This window comes from Rhinolophus sinicus, chromosome 16 (genome assembly GCF_057876585.1).
Source record: "Rhinolophus sinicus isolate RSI-liver-muscle chromosome 16, RSI-T2T, whole genome shotgun sequence".
Classification (NCBI taxonomy): Eukaryota; Metazoa; Chordata; class Mammalia; order Chiroptera; family Rhinolophidae; genus Rhinolophus; species Rhinolophus sinicus.
Genome location: NC_142516.1, coordinates 166,103,438 through 166,119,209, shown reverse-complemented (window position 1 = coordinate 166,119,209; position 15,772 = coordinate 166,103,438). Strand labels below are relative to the sequence as shown.

General features: G+C 36.1%; 1 protein-coding gene across 21 annotated transcripts in view; it reads left to right on the top strand.

Annotated features, from left to right (window-relative positions):
* The window catches only part of LMO7 (LIM domain 7), a 191,293-nt gene that overhangs the window by 130,447 nt on the left and 45,074 nt on the right, over positions 1-15,772 (top strand). For 9 of the 21 annotated variants that reach the window (XM_088792916.1, XM_088792918.1, XM_088792917.1 and 6 more), the window contains 7 exons: positions 214-327; positions 4,533-4,731; positions 8,534-8,786; positions 9,734-10,012; positions 10,292-10,495; positions 11,357-12,073; positions 13,037-13,066. In XM_088792916.1, the coding sequence (XP_088649042.1) occupies positions 214-327; positions 4,533-4,731; positions 8,534-8,786; positions 9,734-10,012; positions 10,292-10,495; positions 11,357-12,073; positions 13,037-13,066 (1,796 nt within the window). The remainder of the gene's footprint in view (positions 1-213; positions 328-4,532; positions 4,732-8,533; positions 8,787-9,733; positions 10,013-10,291; positions 10,496-11,356; positions 12,074-13,036; positions 13,067-15,772) is intronic. The other 12 variants (XM_088792919.1, XM_074329379.2, XM_074329394.2 and 9 more) reach the window with 4 other exon arrangements.

The following is a 15,772-nucleotide window of genomic DNA, read 5'->3' as shown; positions in this document are numbered from 1 at the left end:
CCTGTTGGGTTCTGGGCTCTTGGTCTGAGAACGTGCTTAGAGACAAAAATTTAGGAAGAATACATAACATTTTTGACTCTTCTGTTTCCCAAATTAGAAGAAAATCTACTGTAAATAGAGATGCTATCTACAGTGCTCACCTGCATTTGAGCTTGCAATTAGTTGCTATAAATAGACTGATCGTTTTGTTTCATGGAATTTTTTTTTTTAAAGGTTTTAATAACATTGTACTGGCTGGGAAGAAAAGCACAAAGTAACCCCTACTATAATGGTCCATATCTTAATTTGAAAGCATTCGAGAATCTTTTAGGACAAGCTCTGACTAAGGTAAGGAAACTACATCTGTATGAAATGACTACTACTGTTTTTTCCTCCACCTCCCTCCCCCTTTTCTGTTTTCTTTCCCCTTCTCTTCATTCTTCTCTTCTATTGAAATATGGAGGCTCTGACTGTCTTTGCTCTGGTCTAGACTAGGCTGAGGAGAGAAGATTGTTATTCCTTTGCTGGCTTTGTATGCTGCCGCGAGGGAGTCAGTGAATGAGTATTTCAGAGCAGTGTCCAGGGTATAGTATATAGGTACAGGTATTTGTCTCTTAATTCTGGGTAATTCTATGACATACTTACTCCTTTCTTTTCTTAGACACTTTGCATATCTTAACTCTTTCTATATTTATTATGAATTCAACCTGCAGTAGAAAGGTCCTTCAGGGCTGTTAAAATGTGTGGAATCCACTCAATTTCTTTATCTTCATTTCTTTTTGTCATGGATGGTTATCTCTAATGCCTACACTTCAATATCTGCACAATTCTTCTGTACTGCTTCTGTTTCCCAAAGAGTCATGAATGCTGTTACATGACACGTGATAAGGATTTTTTAAAAGTTAGACTCCTTTGTTTTAAACTCATTTCTAGTCCTTCATATCCTGGAATCAATGTTGCAGATTTTGAACGTTTAAGGATGGTTTGAGGAGAGTTGAATGCCAGGTCTGACTGTAGTTCTGCCAAATCTTCATTTATAAGATCCAAATGAGAAAATTAACTTCTCCAAGGGGATAATTATGCAGGGGAATTTAAAGTGCTCAGAAGACAATATGTAGTCAAAATAATCTATCACCATCTAATTAATAGTAGTTGTCCCATGGGTTTACTATGCTGGTTAAATGATAATGTACCAATCTGGCATTTAGTATTGGTCTCTGGCACGTTGTAAGGATGTAATGTTACTTACCATGATTGGAAGATAGAAATTTTAGATCAGGATGGAAATGATCACCTTGCCTTACATCTCTTCTGATCTTTAAATAGTTTTGCTTGAGCCTAGGCACATACCTTGTAGAAAGATGGGATTGCATAGTCTAGAAGGTTCAAGTATTCCCTTTCGATTTTTATTATTTTTGAATTGTGAAGAGTTGATAGCACTTTATCAGATTCCTTGAAACAGTTACTTTGGGTAATAGTTGAGATATTATCATGCGAGAGCCTTGTATCAGGTGTTGGGAAAACACCCAAGGCAAAAGACGTATCCTCATATAGCACAATTGTTGGAGACAAATGAGCAGATAGGTCACTCACTGCAGTGGAGGAGGGTATGACCGATGGAGGAATGAGCAGGGGGCTTTGGGCAGGATCAGAGCTTTGCCTTAATTATTTCAGCTAAGAAAACATCCAGTTAAAAACAATGTGGTACTTGGGCTCCGATATTAGTGTTCTTTTAATTAATTTAATTTAATTTAATTTTTTTCAATTACAGTTGACATTCAGTATTATTATGTATTAGTTTCAGGTGGACAGCATAGTGGTTAGACATTTATATAATTTATTCAGTGACTCCCCCCAGTTATTCTAGTATCCACCTGGCACATTAGTGTTCTTTTAATAGCCATTGGTCCTTTTTATGGCAGTCTGACTCAGGCTGGATAATGCTGGTACAGTGTTTGTGCTGGGAATGCTTAATTAAAGGCTGTTTCCTTCCACCGGTGTAAGTAAAATCAGAATAGGTAAAACAATTTTGATAGTTAAAACTATAGTTGTGGTTCCATTCTGTTGTTATAGAGTGGGGATCACCATAAGAAGTGTGTGAACATATGATCTGTCTTTTACAGCTGTTCTTTTAAAATCAAAGCCATTCTGCTCCTCACATTTTCCCCCTTAAGTAGATAGTGCTTAATGCTGAATCCAAGATATCAGTTAAAAGTTACTTGGGGTAAGCTGTTGCCCCTGAGTCGCCCTGTAAGTTGGAGGTGACTCAGTTTATGTGACTTGGCAGAGTGAAGTCCCAAATAACCAGGCACCAGGGCCAGCCTCATGTTCTTTTACAACTGCGGTGGCCTGTTATAAATAACGTTAACATTTATGAGGTCAAAAAATCATCTCACTGTGTGTTGAGAACCCTAAGACTTCAACAAGTACATGTCCAAGAAACCTGACAGATCAAAAGATTTACTTAATTTAAATCTTTATATCTATATATCTATATCTATAGCTATCTATCTCTCTATCTATCTGTCTATCATCTATCTATTTTGTCATGTGGTCCCCCTTTATTCTTAATAGCACTTAGCGCTGGAGCTGGGGGGATCTTTTTATATTTTGAGAATATTTTGTGGTACCACCATTAGTCCCAGCTTGCCCATCTGCTTGGAAATAGGATGCAAAGTAGGTGCCTGCATTTTCATGGCAGGATGTCAACTCTAACACCAGGGTGTCTGGCATCCAAAGCATATAAAATTTCACATAAATCTACTTAACCTACTGGTGCTTCAACTGCTTGATTCAACTATGAATTGACACATCCAGTCTTAGCCAAAAGTTTGCCTAAGACAGTTGTTGATTATTCATTACAACATTCTTTTGTTAACTTTGTCGTATGTTGAGAGTGTTCGTAATTAAAAGTTGAAAGAATAGTAAGTACAACAAATACCCAGCTATGTACCTTCTGATTCAATTATTAAAAATTTCCCGTATTGATATATCTATTTATATAGCTATCCGTGTTTTATTTACTTCAGCATTTCAAGGAGAATTGCAGAGATCTTACGCCTAAATAATCAGTATGTGTCTCTTAAGAGTAAAAATGTTTTTTTGTTTTTGGTATGTGGAGATTCTTCTATATAGCCATGATGTGTATTATACTTAAGAAAACTCATAAAAATTCCCCATTGTCTAATATCCAGTCTATATTCAGAGCTTCCCAATTATCTCCCAACTCTGTTTTATAGCTTTTTTTTTTTTGTGATTCTTGATTTAATCAAGGTTCACATATTACCTTTGGTTGTTAGGAATTCCTAGGTTATTCAAAGTGTGTCTGCTTTAGTAAGCTAATCTGAAAGTAACATTCCTGATTTTTACTGTAATGACAGAGTTGCATTCACCATATCAAAAAAATATAGTTACTAGCTATTCATTGATTTTTCCTATGTATCAGGACTGTGCTAAGGGCTTCATAAATTTTACTTAAATTCTAATTTTAAAAAGTCCAGTTGCATTTTGCTATTTACTTTCATAGAGGAAAGTTAGTTAAAAATACTTATTTTGAGTAAGTTCTATGTAATTTACAAACCTATGGTTAATGACATTTGCCATATATCTACATATCTCTTACATGAGCCAAGTATTTTCTTTAGATCCAGGGAAAATATTTTGTATGTCGGCAAAAAAGTCTGCTTTCCTTGGTTCAGATCTAGGTTTCATAATCAATAAAAATAAATAAATTCTGTAACATGTATACCTGCTCTACTTGCCTCCTTTTAAAAAAACTTTTTTTGTTTGTTAAAGAGCTTTAATTGTTACGGTTTTTTGTTTAATATACATCACCCCAAATATTTCCTGGAGGTAGGCTGCGTATAAGTTATTAGTTATTGTCTATCTTTTGGATGTGAAAGGTACGGTTGATTTTTCTCTTTGACTCCTTTCATGTTTATTGCCAGATAACTGTAAATAATCATTGATTTCAGCATTTGCATATTATTCTAATTAGTAGCTTTTCTTGTTAAAATGTTCCCACTTCCTTATTTTTAAATAGTCTATACTACTTCATTAAAGAATATTGAATACCTCCTTATTGTTACACGAGTGGAGTGCCAAGTATTAGTTATGGGAAAATAGATTTATTTTCTGATTTTTTAAATCAGATATTTTGTTGAATAAGGAAATCTCATTGTCTCACCTATCAAATGAAGCACAACTTAAGCTATGTAAACAAACTACTGTGTTTCCCCAAAAATAAGACCTAGCTGGACCATCAGCTCTAATGTGTCTTTTGGAACAAAATATAAGACCTGGTCTTATTTTACTGTACTATAAGACTGGATCTAATATAATATAATAATATAATATAATATAGTATAGTATAGTATATATAATATAATATAATAATACAATATACCGGGTCTTATATTAATTTTTGCTCCAAAACACGCATTAGAGCTGAGGGTCCGGCTAGGTCTTATTTTCAGGGAAACGACGGTAGTAATGACCGATGACATTTTTGGAATTTTAATTTAACTTATTATTCTTTAAAATATTTTTTTTAGGCACTTGAAGACTACAGCTGCCTGAAAAGAAGTGGCAGGGATAGCGGTTACGGAGATATCTGGTGTGCTGAAAGGGGTGAATTACCTGCTCCTGCAGGCAACCATAGGAGAGAAGATTCATTTGAAAGCTTGGACTCTTTGGGGTCCAGGTCATTCACAAGCTGCTCCTCTGATATCACACTTAGAGGGGGGCGTGAAGGTGAGTTGCATTTTTGACTGTAAGTTTATTTTTGTTTGTATATTAAGAGAAAATTGGAAATGAGAAAGAGAAGAAAAATGGGGTGAAAACTATCAAAGCAAAAATTTCACCAAGAGGTGTATTTTCAGAGACCCAAGTGTTAATTTTTTGTTGTTATTTTTTTAAAATTTCCTCCCTCACTGTCACCACTAGAGGGGTGACGGTTTCACTTTTTTTTTTTCCCTTCCCAGTTTTAGAGAAGACTGGAGAGGAGACAATTAGCTGTGACCTCTTTTATCAGTAATAATGTATTTTGGTTCGTTTCTCTCCAGATTCAGGTTTAATGATCTGTGCCTATGAGGCCTATTAACTGGTATTTCTAAACATAAGAAAGACTCTAAAAAAATGTGTTCTAGTTCCTGAGTTATATTCTTTTTTCCCTTCTCTTACTTTTTCTCAAAATATAAAAAATTCTCAAGAAAAAGTAGGAAAAATATCTTTTTAATTATCTCTAGGAGAAGAAATTGTTGATATCTTTCATGATATACTATTATGCTAAACTTTGGTTAAGTAACAATACTAGTGTCATGGTAGAGTACATCTTTTGATTCTGTCAGGGTCAGAGCTAACACAGAGTAAGTATGAAAGGAATATGTTAATGAAAGTTATTCTGTTTTGGGGAAGAACCTTCTTTCAAAATACCAATATTATGGTCATATCAGTTATTTAAATGCAAGTCTTACTCCTATGACTATTGGGTGGTGTCAGAAGTTTCTGACTATATACCTCTTGCAATTCAAATTTGATTACATTGAAACCATGAATAGAGTTGCTTCAAATATTTCTGTGTTTCTTCCATCGACACGAAAAATATTGAAAGTTCTGGTTTTGAGTTTGTGCTAGCTTGTTAGGTAATTTACCTGCTTGTTTTGATTATTACTTTAATATTAAAACTGTTTTTTCTAATGTTTTTATTGCAAAATATTTCAAACATCATCAAAGTTGGAAGAATTTTTCAGTGAACTCTGAAATATCCATTACGTGCTTCCACCATAACATTTTACTATGCTTGCTTCATCACATACCTACCTTTCTATGCATTAATTTATCCATCTTATTTTTCAAGGTATTTCAGAGTATATTATACTTGTCCTAAATACTTTAGCATGCACACTATAATTCAATCTTTATTCGTTGTTCTTATGTAAATTTACATAAATTTAATGCAATGTACATTGAATTTGACCTTCAAAAATAAAAATCAACAAATTGTTAAGCATTGTCACAAAATAACAAATTCTTTAGCTTTTAGAATAGTGGCATTTAAAAATTTATAATAAAATATATGAATGGCTATTTAAGAGTTAACCTTTAAATTACTACTGCATTGTTGGCTGTTGCTATCTAGCTGTGACACTTTTATTATCTACATGACTATTATAAGCGTTTTTAAGGAAATGAATCTGATTCATCTAAGTGATTAAAGCTGTAAAAGCAGAGGCTGAAATTCTCAACCCATTATATACTTTGTCTTGACTGAAGAACCTAAAAGATTTAATGTTTAAATTTATATCTGGCCAACAAAGAATAAAAAGGAGAAAACCTGAGGCATTGTGGGAATATGCAGACTTCATAAGTTCAAATACAGTGGTCCAGTGCTGTGGAATCAAAGTCTGTTCTCAGATATTCATTGGACTGGGTGCCTGGTTCATGTGACGAAAAGCAGAGGCCACTGTGACACTGCTTCCTAATCTTGAGAAAGGAGTTACAGACCTTGTTTAAGGAGTGTAGAAGTGAAGACTTGGTAATTACAAGTAAGGGGTGGGGGGGAAGAAAAGCCTGGGGGCCACCAGGATGACAAACCTTTTTTTGTGATTACTATATCAAAATTCTGCTACCTACCAGGTTACCGTCCATAATTGATGATCACCACAACTTAGGATAATACTTTTACGTTAACAGAATTGCAAAGTCAAATTTCTTAGTTTTATATGAAACCTCCCATAGCAAGAATATTTGCCTACTCTATAGGGTACTGTAGTAGACTCAAAAAAAAATTTAACTTTAAAAATTCATGTCATATACAGCATGATGACCACAGTTAACACTCTTATATGGTATATATGAAAGTTGAGAAAGTGTATTATATCCTAAGAGTTCTCATCACTAGGAAATTTTTTTCTTCTTTTTTGTATCTATATGAGAATGATGGATGTTAACCAAATATATCGTGGTAATCATTTCACAACATACCGAGGATGCCAAAAAAGTGTTCACATTGTAAGAGATGTTATCTATGTATTACTTTTCAAAGTTGAATAACGGTAGCAATGTGCAGTATGACATTCGCTCAAAAGATGGCGTTAATCAAATGAATGCTAGTGTCATTCATTGTATTACAATTTTAATACAGTTTTTTCCTTTCTTAAAATGTGTATACATTTTTTGGCACCCTCTGTATATAAGTCGAATTATACTGTATACCTTTCACATATACTGTATGTCAATTGTATCTCAATAAAAATGGGGAAAAATTCCAACGTAGAACAATTTCTTTATGTATTTAAGATTTTACATGTTTAAATTTTGATAAGAATTAAGACGTTTCTCTCATTTCTAGAAAAATGTACTGTTTACTTAGGAGGTGGTAGAAACAAATGAAGCACCAGATTAGGGACTATGAATCTTCCTGGTTTTAGCTGCTGATACTTTCTCCCTTTTCACCATGCTCTCCTTTCCCCTCTTCTGGTCTCACGGCTCATAGCTGTATGTTAAACAACTTCTTGTAGGCTCTTAGTGTTATTTACGGTAGATTCCTTCCAGGCAGGAGGGAGGAGACGAGACCGCCTTTAGCTCAGGTTAACCACACAGGTGTTCTCTGTGCTGCCAGCCTGGAGCTCTCAGGTACTCAGGTGCTGGGCACAGCCAGCCTCAGAGAGCCCTGGTAGGAAGCAAGCCCCATTTGTATACTTTCTTTACAAATACACAGAGGCAAGAAGCAAAAAAAGGCAGGGAAGCGAGACAACTCAGCTTGAATCTGTAGTATCTGTACCTGCTTTCCTTCCCATGCCTTTAAAAGAGCACATTTATTTATTTTTAAGAGAACTGGTTGGATTTGTATCAATCTGACCTTGAGGTGTATCAAAGTGTATTCTTTTGAATATGTGTTTAAATGACTTTGAATAAAAAATATAATATCCACGGCCATCCTCAGAAAAAGCCTTCTGGGTTCTCATTTAGGTAGGAGACTCGATATTCCTTTGGGTCTTTAGTAGTCATTTGGTCCCATTTCATAGCTAACGTGTGATTCTTGCTTATCAACGTCTTAGGGAGGATTTACCACACCCCTGTGAGATCTTGTGCTTCTCTTTCTATGTTCCCCCTTATCTCTTGCCTCACAGAAATTTTAGATGGCTGCATGCTTTCTTTTAAATTACTGTTTCCCTAGGTTTGCTTTATATTTCATTTCAGTGTCTTTGACTCAATTGCTAGGTTTTACTCAAATATACTCCATTGCCAAGTTTTATGAAAAATTACGGGGGCCGGGAAGATTGAGAAGAAAAGTGGTTCGGCTGTAAATTGGGACGTTTTCTGCTTAGAATGTGCAAGAGTAGAAGAATGTGCTGCACGCGCCTCCAGTATGCAAAGCAGGTTCCTCCTAATGGATCTTATCACAACTTCATGACCAATTTCTAAAAATATGCCCCGCAGTTAGCAGTAGAGCACTGGGTTTCCAAGGGAAAGGCAAAGCAGGCAGGCTGTGTGGATTTCAGTTAGAGGAATGATCTGGAGAGTAAAGAAAATGCGTGTTCCTTTTTTGTAGGTTGCGAAAGTGACACGGATTCTGAATTAACATTCAAAATGCAGGATTACAACAGAGATGATATGTCCTATCGAAGGATTTCGGCCATTGAACCAAAGTCTGCTTTACCATTCAATCGTTTTTTACCCAACAAAAGTAGACAACCATCCTATGTGCCGGCGCCCTTGAGGAAGAAAAAGCCAGACAAAAATGAGGATAACAGAAGAAGTTGGGCAAGCCCGGTCTATACAGAAGCAGATGGACCATTTCCAAGGTATTGGGATGTGATCTGATGTTTGAGTTTTACAATTTAGTATGCTTGCGAATTTGCTGGGATAGTTAAATGTGGTACAAGGAGTGGTTCTTAAAATGTATTTCGTAGATGAAAATATGTTAAATGTCATTAATGCAAATATTTCTTTTTTGCCTATATTTTTAGTCATACATGCCTTGAAGATATTTCTTCCATTTTACAATGTCAGCATATGATTTGCCGGTTCCTTTTATAGATGCATTCCTTTAGACATATTGATATCTTTCAGCTTACTGGATGACCTACACTGTTCATTGTGAACTCTGCTCTGTCATTGATTTCTTCCCCTCCCTCCGGCCCACCCGGGTTGACTGATCTCAGTACACACCAAAAGAATCCTTTAATTTCTCACCAAATGATCAGAGAGCAGAGTGTGACTTCTCAAATCCAGCTTCCTATCAGAAGGAGGTATATGGTTCAGACTCTGAGGATGAACGAAGGTCACCTGATGTAATTTTGGATGGCTTAGCCAGCTGTAGATTCCAAGGGAAAAAGAGGCCAGAGATTTTCATCTCAAGCACTTTCTCTCTCTTAACTCTTATTCACAAATGTTTTCTCCTGCTGGTCCAGTAGCCACCACGCTATATGAATTGACAACTTTCTTCTGGATCCAAATGTCTATTCTGTTGATTGTAATAGATAAAGTAACAACCCGAGTTGTTTGCCATTTGTCTCTTTTAACACATCTTATAATTATATTTGTCCCTTATGTAGTAAGCTATTTTTTAAATTAAAATGAGATGCTGTTATAATGCCTTAACTTTGTTCTAGGAGCTGTATGATGAGAATGGAAACTAATTTGCTTCCTTCACAGTGGTGTAAACTTTGTGAGCCAGAAAGCATGCCTTTTGTATTCTATGTCACAAATTGCTCGTGCATTATCTTAACCAGTTGGATGTTTTGAACAGTAACGAGAGGAGAACTTGGGGCACAAACATGGAGAACTGGCCAACAGTTCAAGAAACTTCAAACTCCTTTTGTTATTTGAAAGAGGAAGAAGAAGAGACAAGCATACCCAACACTGTAAAAGATGATCTTTATATGAGAAAGCTAAGTCCGATCATGCCAAACCCAGGGAATGCTTTTGATCAGTTTCTTCCCAAGTGTTGGATCCCAGAAGATGTGAACTGGAAAAGGATAAAAAGGGAAACTTATAAACCATGGTATAAAGAATTTCAGGGATTCAGGTTTGTCTTTCTGCATGTTTCTGTCATTCCAGTGTTCATTTAGTACCCTGGCTGGGGGCATTTTATGTGTGTTTTTTTATGAAAGAGACAGGTTAATTGTCCTCCAACATCTGTAGAACTCTGTAACTGAAAAAAGAAAATCTGTTTAAACTGGGGGATCTAAATCTTAAAAAGACCTCTTCTATACACAGTCATAGTTTCACATTATTTTCAGTCATATTTTTCTCCTGTTCTTTGTCTTCTTTCCTCTTTCTTTCCTTTCTCTGCCTCATTCCACAGTAGGAGGAATTTATACTCTGAGGATGAGGACTCAGGCTCTGGCAGAAGCTCTGCCATTTTCAGTAGGATACCAAAAGCAGAGCATAGGCTAGACAGCAACTGCCAAGGACGTTCGCTCTTAATGGAACTAGCTACCGAGCGGGCCAGAATCTCACGGGACACCCATGCAGCCAGGAGAACTAGTAGTACTTCGGATGAGCCCAGGTGTACCTGCCTGCATGAGCCTTCCTGCTTTGAGTCTGGCCTGTGACACCTGTCCCAGCTTTTGCTGCCACATTAACCTCTGACCATGATGTGCCGAATCATAAAACCTTACTTACTATGTAGTATAAAAGCATAATGTATAATATGTTGCTTTCTGTGTGGGCATGTAAGCTTGGAAGTCTGTAGGATTATATATCCTCCTTTAGCACAATAAAGTATAAGAGAGGATAGTGTTACATGTGGCATAGTCAGTTCTTTTGGAAAACCATTTACAAGGCTTTTGGGATAGTTGACCTATGCTATGCGTGGAGAAGTGGAGAAGAGACGGGAAATAATTTTTAGATAGACACTAGGACAGGCAAGTCTGGGGGGAAATGCAGACTCCTCAGGGTCTTTTATAAAGCTTCAGAGCATTTTGTTTTTTAAATTTCTGCTGACTACCTGTGCCTATTGCATAAAGTGCTTCATGACCAACTCTTGAAACTTTCCAACATCATTGCTGCTTTCTTCTCTGGGATGGGAATTAGGTCATTGTGGCTCATGGGCTGAGGAAGAAGTGCAAGCGAGTGTTGTGTTGCATGTCAGGGAGGTATACTCTATCTATGTTCTAGCCCCATCGCTGGGCCTAGATGGTACCCACCTTTCCTGAGAAGTACACTCTGCTCTTGTTTCTTTAAATGGTATCCAGGAAAGTCACAAGTGATGGCATTAAATGCTAGTCTGTCTTCCATGCAAGAGTCACTCCGATGGCTCCCTAAAACAATTCATCCACAATAACTGACTAGTTGGTCTGCTACCTAATTACCTTTTCTCCTCAAACTTAATAAGATTCTCCCTTCCTTTTTCTTTTCTATGCTTCAGTCAGTTTTTATTACTTCAGGCCTTCCAAACATATTCTGACGACATCTTGTCTTCTGAAACAAATATCAGAATTGACCCCACTGCTGGCCCAAGGCTTATAACACGCAGGAAGAATCTCTCTTATGCACCAGGATATAGAGGAGGTGACCTTGAGATGTCAGCCTTGGATCCTGACTTAGAGAATGATGATTTTTTTGTCAGAAAGACTGGGGCTTTCCACGCCAATCCATGTGTTCTCCGGGCTTTCGAAGACTTCAGATTTTCTGAGCAAGATGACCCTGTAGAACGAGACATAATTCTGCAATGTAGAGAAGGTGAACTTGTACTTCCAGATCTAGAAAAAGATGATATGATTGTTCGCCGAATTCCAGCACAGAAGAAAGAGGTGCCCCTGTCGGGGGCCCCAGATAGATACCAACCAATCCCTTTCCCTGAACCCTGGACTCTTCCTCCAGAAATTCAAGCAAAATTTCTCTGTGTACTTGAAAGGACACGCCCATCCAAAGAAAAAAGTAATAGCTGCAGAGTATTAGTTCCTTCCTATCGTCAGAAGAAAGATGATATGTTGACTCGTAAGATCCAGTCTTGGAAGATGGGAACTCCTGTGCCCCCCATCAATTTCACCCCAGGTCCCTGCAGTGAGGCGGACTTACGGAAGTGGGAGGCCATCCGGGAGGCCAGCAGGCTTAGGCACAAGAAACGGCTGATGGTTGAGAGGTCAGAGTATGTTTCTGCAAGGATTTTGCTTGTCATGGATGGTCTTGTGTAACTTGTGTGACAAAGTGGCATCATATTGCCCAACCGCATGTCATGAGTCATTTTGGAGCATCCTGTAAATTTTTTTTGCTTTGAGAAACCTTTATTTCATGGAAAAAGTGCAATTCCATATTTGCACATTTGTAAATCATCTATTTGAGGCCTGTCTAAGAAGGTGTATTCGCAAACCTTGCCTTTGGCCATAAAGGAAGACTGCTATTCTGCAACATGATGTTACATGAAAATGTTTTCCAATTACATTTACAGACTTTGATTCTCATGTCCAGTCATTTCTGAAATGGTCTTGTGGTAGTTTGGTTTTATGTGTTTCTCATTTTGGAGGGTATGATTTTTGTGTAAAAATTGTCCTTGAAATATGGCATTGCAAATTTCATTTAAGTTGATTTTGATTTTTGTTTTTGACCTAGGTTTTTTTGTGCTATCAGTGTGTGACTTTCTAAATTTAAAGTTCAGTGCAAACTTTATTAAAATGCATGAATGTTATTTGCTATCTGCTAAATATATGTAATTATGGCCATTTCAGTGATAGTGAATGCATTTCTGTGTTCTGAAACTTGATGTTTTGATGAATGTTCAGTTTGTTGAACTTTGGGATGGACAAATATGATTAGGTTGAATAAAATTAGTAGATGCAAATCTAACTTTTTATTAGTTCCTGGCAACAGGAAGCTTTTTGTTATGGATTTGTTAGTTCAGTTAAACCAAGAAACTCTTATCTTAATGTGAATTCCTTGAGATATGAGATCAATGAGAATTTGACATACGATTAAGAATATGACTGAAGAAGCAACCTTTTGAGATTTGTCCATATCTAATTAGACTTGTAAGTTAAAAATGTTGAATATTTAGAAATTAACACACTGGAAAAAATGACTTTTAATTTTTGGTTTTCTGATTTCTTAGACTCTTTCAAAAGATTTATGGTGAGAATGGGTAAGTTTTATGGTTCAGTAAAAAAAACACAACAAATACATTCGCTGCGTATTGTTTGTCCTTTGTGTAGTGTGTCATTGCACTTCTGTCCTGGCATGTCACTAAACGGGGATGCTGTGTGCTGTGCATGAGATTTAGACACGGGACATTTTTATTAATTTTTCAGCCTAATGATAATGTGTTTTGGGTAATCAGTGCATGAAGTGCTATATGGCAGTAGAATTGCTCTATTAGAAGTTTAAAATTCAGGTCTATTTTTTTTTAATTCAAGGAGTTGATTAAAAATAACCAAGGTGCTTGCTTAAGACTAGGTATCTTTACTTTGGTATTTGGTTATTATACAGACCTAAATTTTCATTCTGGATATTGTAGCCCAAATAACTACATTTTAGAAAATGTGTGATGGAAAAAGAATATTAGCATTTACTTTGAGGTTGGAATACATGCCGTTGGCATCATCTATATACTCCTAGCTTATGGGGAGCTTTCTTAGTTGAGATGGTGAGTGGCATTAATCTTCCCCTAGTAGAATTTGGAAACATTTTCAAGATTCCTGATTAGGGTAAAATGTTGTAAAATAGCTGTATTATAGAGCCAAATCAGCCTTCCAAACCTGCAAAAAGTAAAATCTTTACTTTCCAATATTGTTGCAAGGATGGTATTTATAACTAATCCTTAATTTTTGTCTACTGTTGTTTAACGTTAGTCACCTGCTAGACATAAAATATAAAAACAACTTTCTGGAAATATTTTCCATTTCCAGAATAGCATAGATAAAGTAAATGCTACTTTTACTACTTATTACACACTAACTGTAGAATAATTTATTCTTATTGAAAAATAACCAGGGGGCTACATATTAATATTTTCCACCAAGCTTTCCGTAACTTTGTGAATCTAACTGCTAATAGTTTTTGAGCAAGAAGGAAACTTAAGTGTGTGAAATATTTTAATTTTGATCTTCAATCAAGTATTTTCATTATAAGGGCTAAGTTTTAGTAACTAAGTATCTTCCCCTACCAGGATTTATTTTGTCTCTAAGATACTCTAATTTTGATAGCTGGATAATTTGAAAATTGTAGAGATCTTGGAAGTTACTACAATTGCTATTTAAAGTATTATAACCATTCTAGATATCAAAGGTGTAACTGGGCAACTAATTGCAAGTACTTCTTAGTCACTGATTTTAAAAGTCAGAGGTTCCCAGCAAAGGCACATTACCCCCATCCAGCTCCTCCTGTGCCTACAGCGTTTTCATCAGTGAGGGTGAACATGGCAATTTCAACATGACACTTAAGCATCTGCTAATCTCTATGCCTCATGGGAAAGCTGTTTTAACTTGATGAAAAATCTCTTTGAAGCTTCAAGCATTTTGAATGATAACTTGCAGAAGAAGTTTCATTGGTAAATACAACTTTAAAATGTAAACAGGTTGTTTTCTTAAAGGGGATACAAGTATCCGCAGTACAAATACTTGATAGGAACGTACACATCTACAGTTATTTCAATGACTATTCTTGTTCTTCTGTGGGGATACATTTGATGACTGGGTTAAGAAAACAGAAATGCAAATGCCAGAGCTCAGAAAGCTAAGGATTTCTCTCGGCTATAGCGAGCAGCAGCAAATGCCTTCTGTAAACTATTTCAGAATTGTTGCTTGTGTAGTACAGTATTTGTTTTCAAGGCTGTTCCCCTTGCAGTTTAGTGCCAAGGTAACAACACAAATAAAACAAGATTGTAAATTGAGACTGATGAATACGGCATGACTTGTGAAATAATGGGAAGTAATACAAATATGTCTTCAGAAAACTCAGGTGTATTTTAGATTACTTGCAATTAAAATCTATTATATGTTTTTGTTTTTTTCTCTAGTCTATCAGTTACCAATGTTTTTCTTAAATGGATCTGCAATGAAGGCAAAAAATTCAATTGGATCAAGTATAGGCTTTTAATCTAGAAGTTGTTTCATGGTTATAAACATTTATGATCATGTTTATGACCATGAAACAACTGCTATTTCTGGGCAATATTTCTCTGGACATAATGTACATTGTCAAGCTTGGAATACTTACCTGGAAATTCATTATTTTTCAACATCCTGTGATTGAAAAATCATGAATGCTTTCTTTTTGGAAAGGACCAGGTTAAAGAGAAATGTGCTTTACTTTTTGAAGTCTTAGATCGTTAATTTGTGGCTTGCTCTTTATTTGGCATTTAACACCTGTCACTTTGTTTATTTTTAATAAGACGCTTTGTGTATGGCAGTCATTTCTCACATATGTGCTTTTGTGTTTGCATGGACTTATGTCTGTATGGTCCCATGACATTTGAAAAGTTGGTTATGATGCCTCATGGTAGAAGCTCTAATGACAAATAAATGTGTAAGTTTATATAGCTATAATTTTGTAATGTGATTAAGCCATTGAATCTCCTGCCAAGTATCAATAGGAAACGAATACTGACTGTTCAAGGGGAAATTGTAATCAAAGGCAACTAAGATACCTATATTTCACTTGTGGTCTTTGGCCTAAAACATTCTATGGAACTATAAAGACACATAAGACAACAAAAAGGAAGGGAAAATAAGTTGATGTGAGTTACTTTCTGGGGATTTTGCCTCCAGGAGCCATTTGGCAATGTCTGCAGACGTTTTTGATTGTCACAAGGGGTGGGTTGTTGGGAGATGGGTTGCTATTGGCCCTAGTG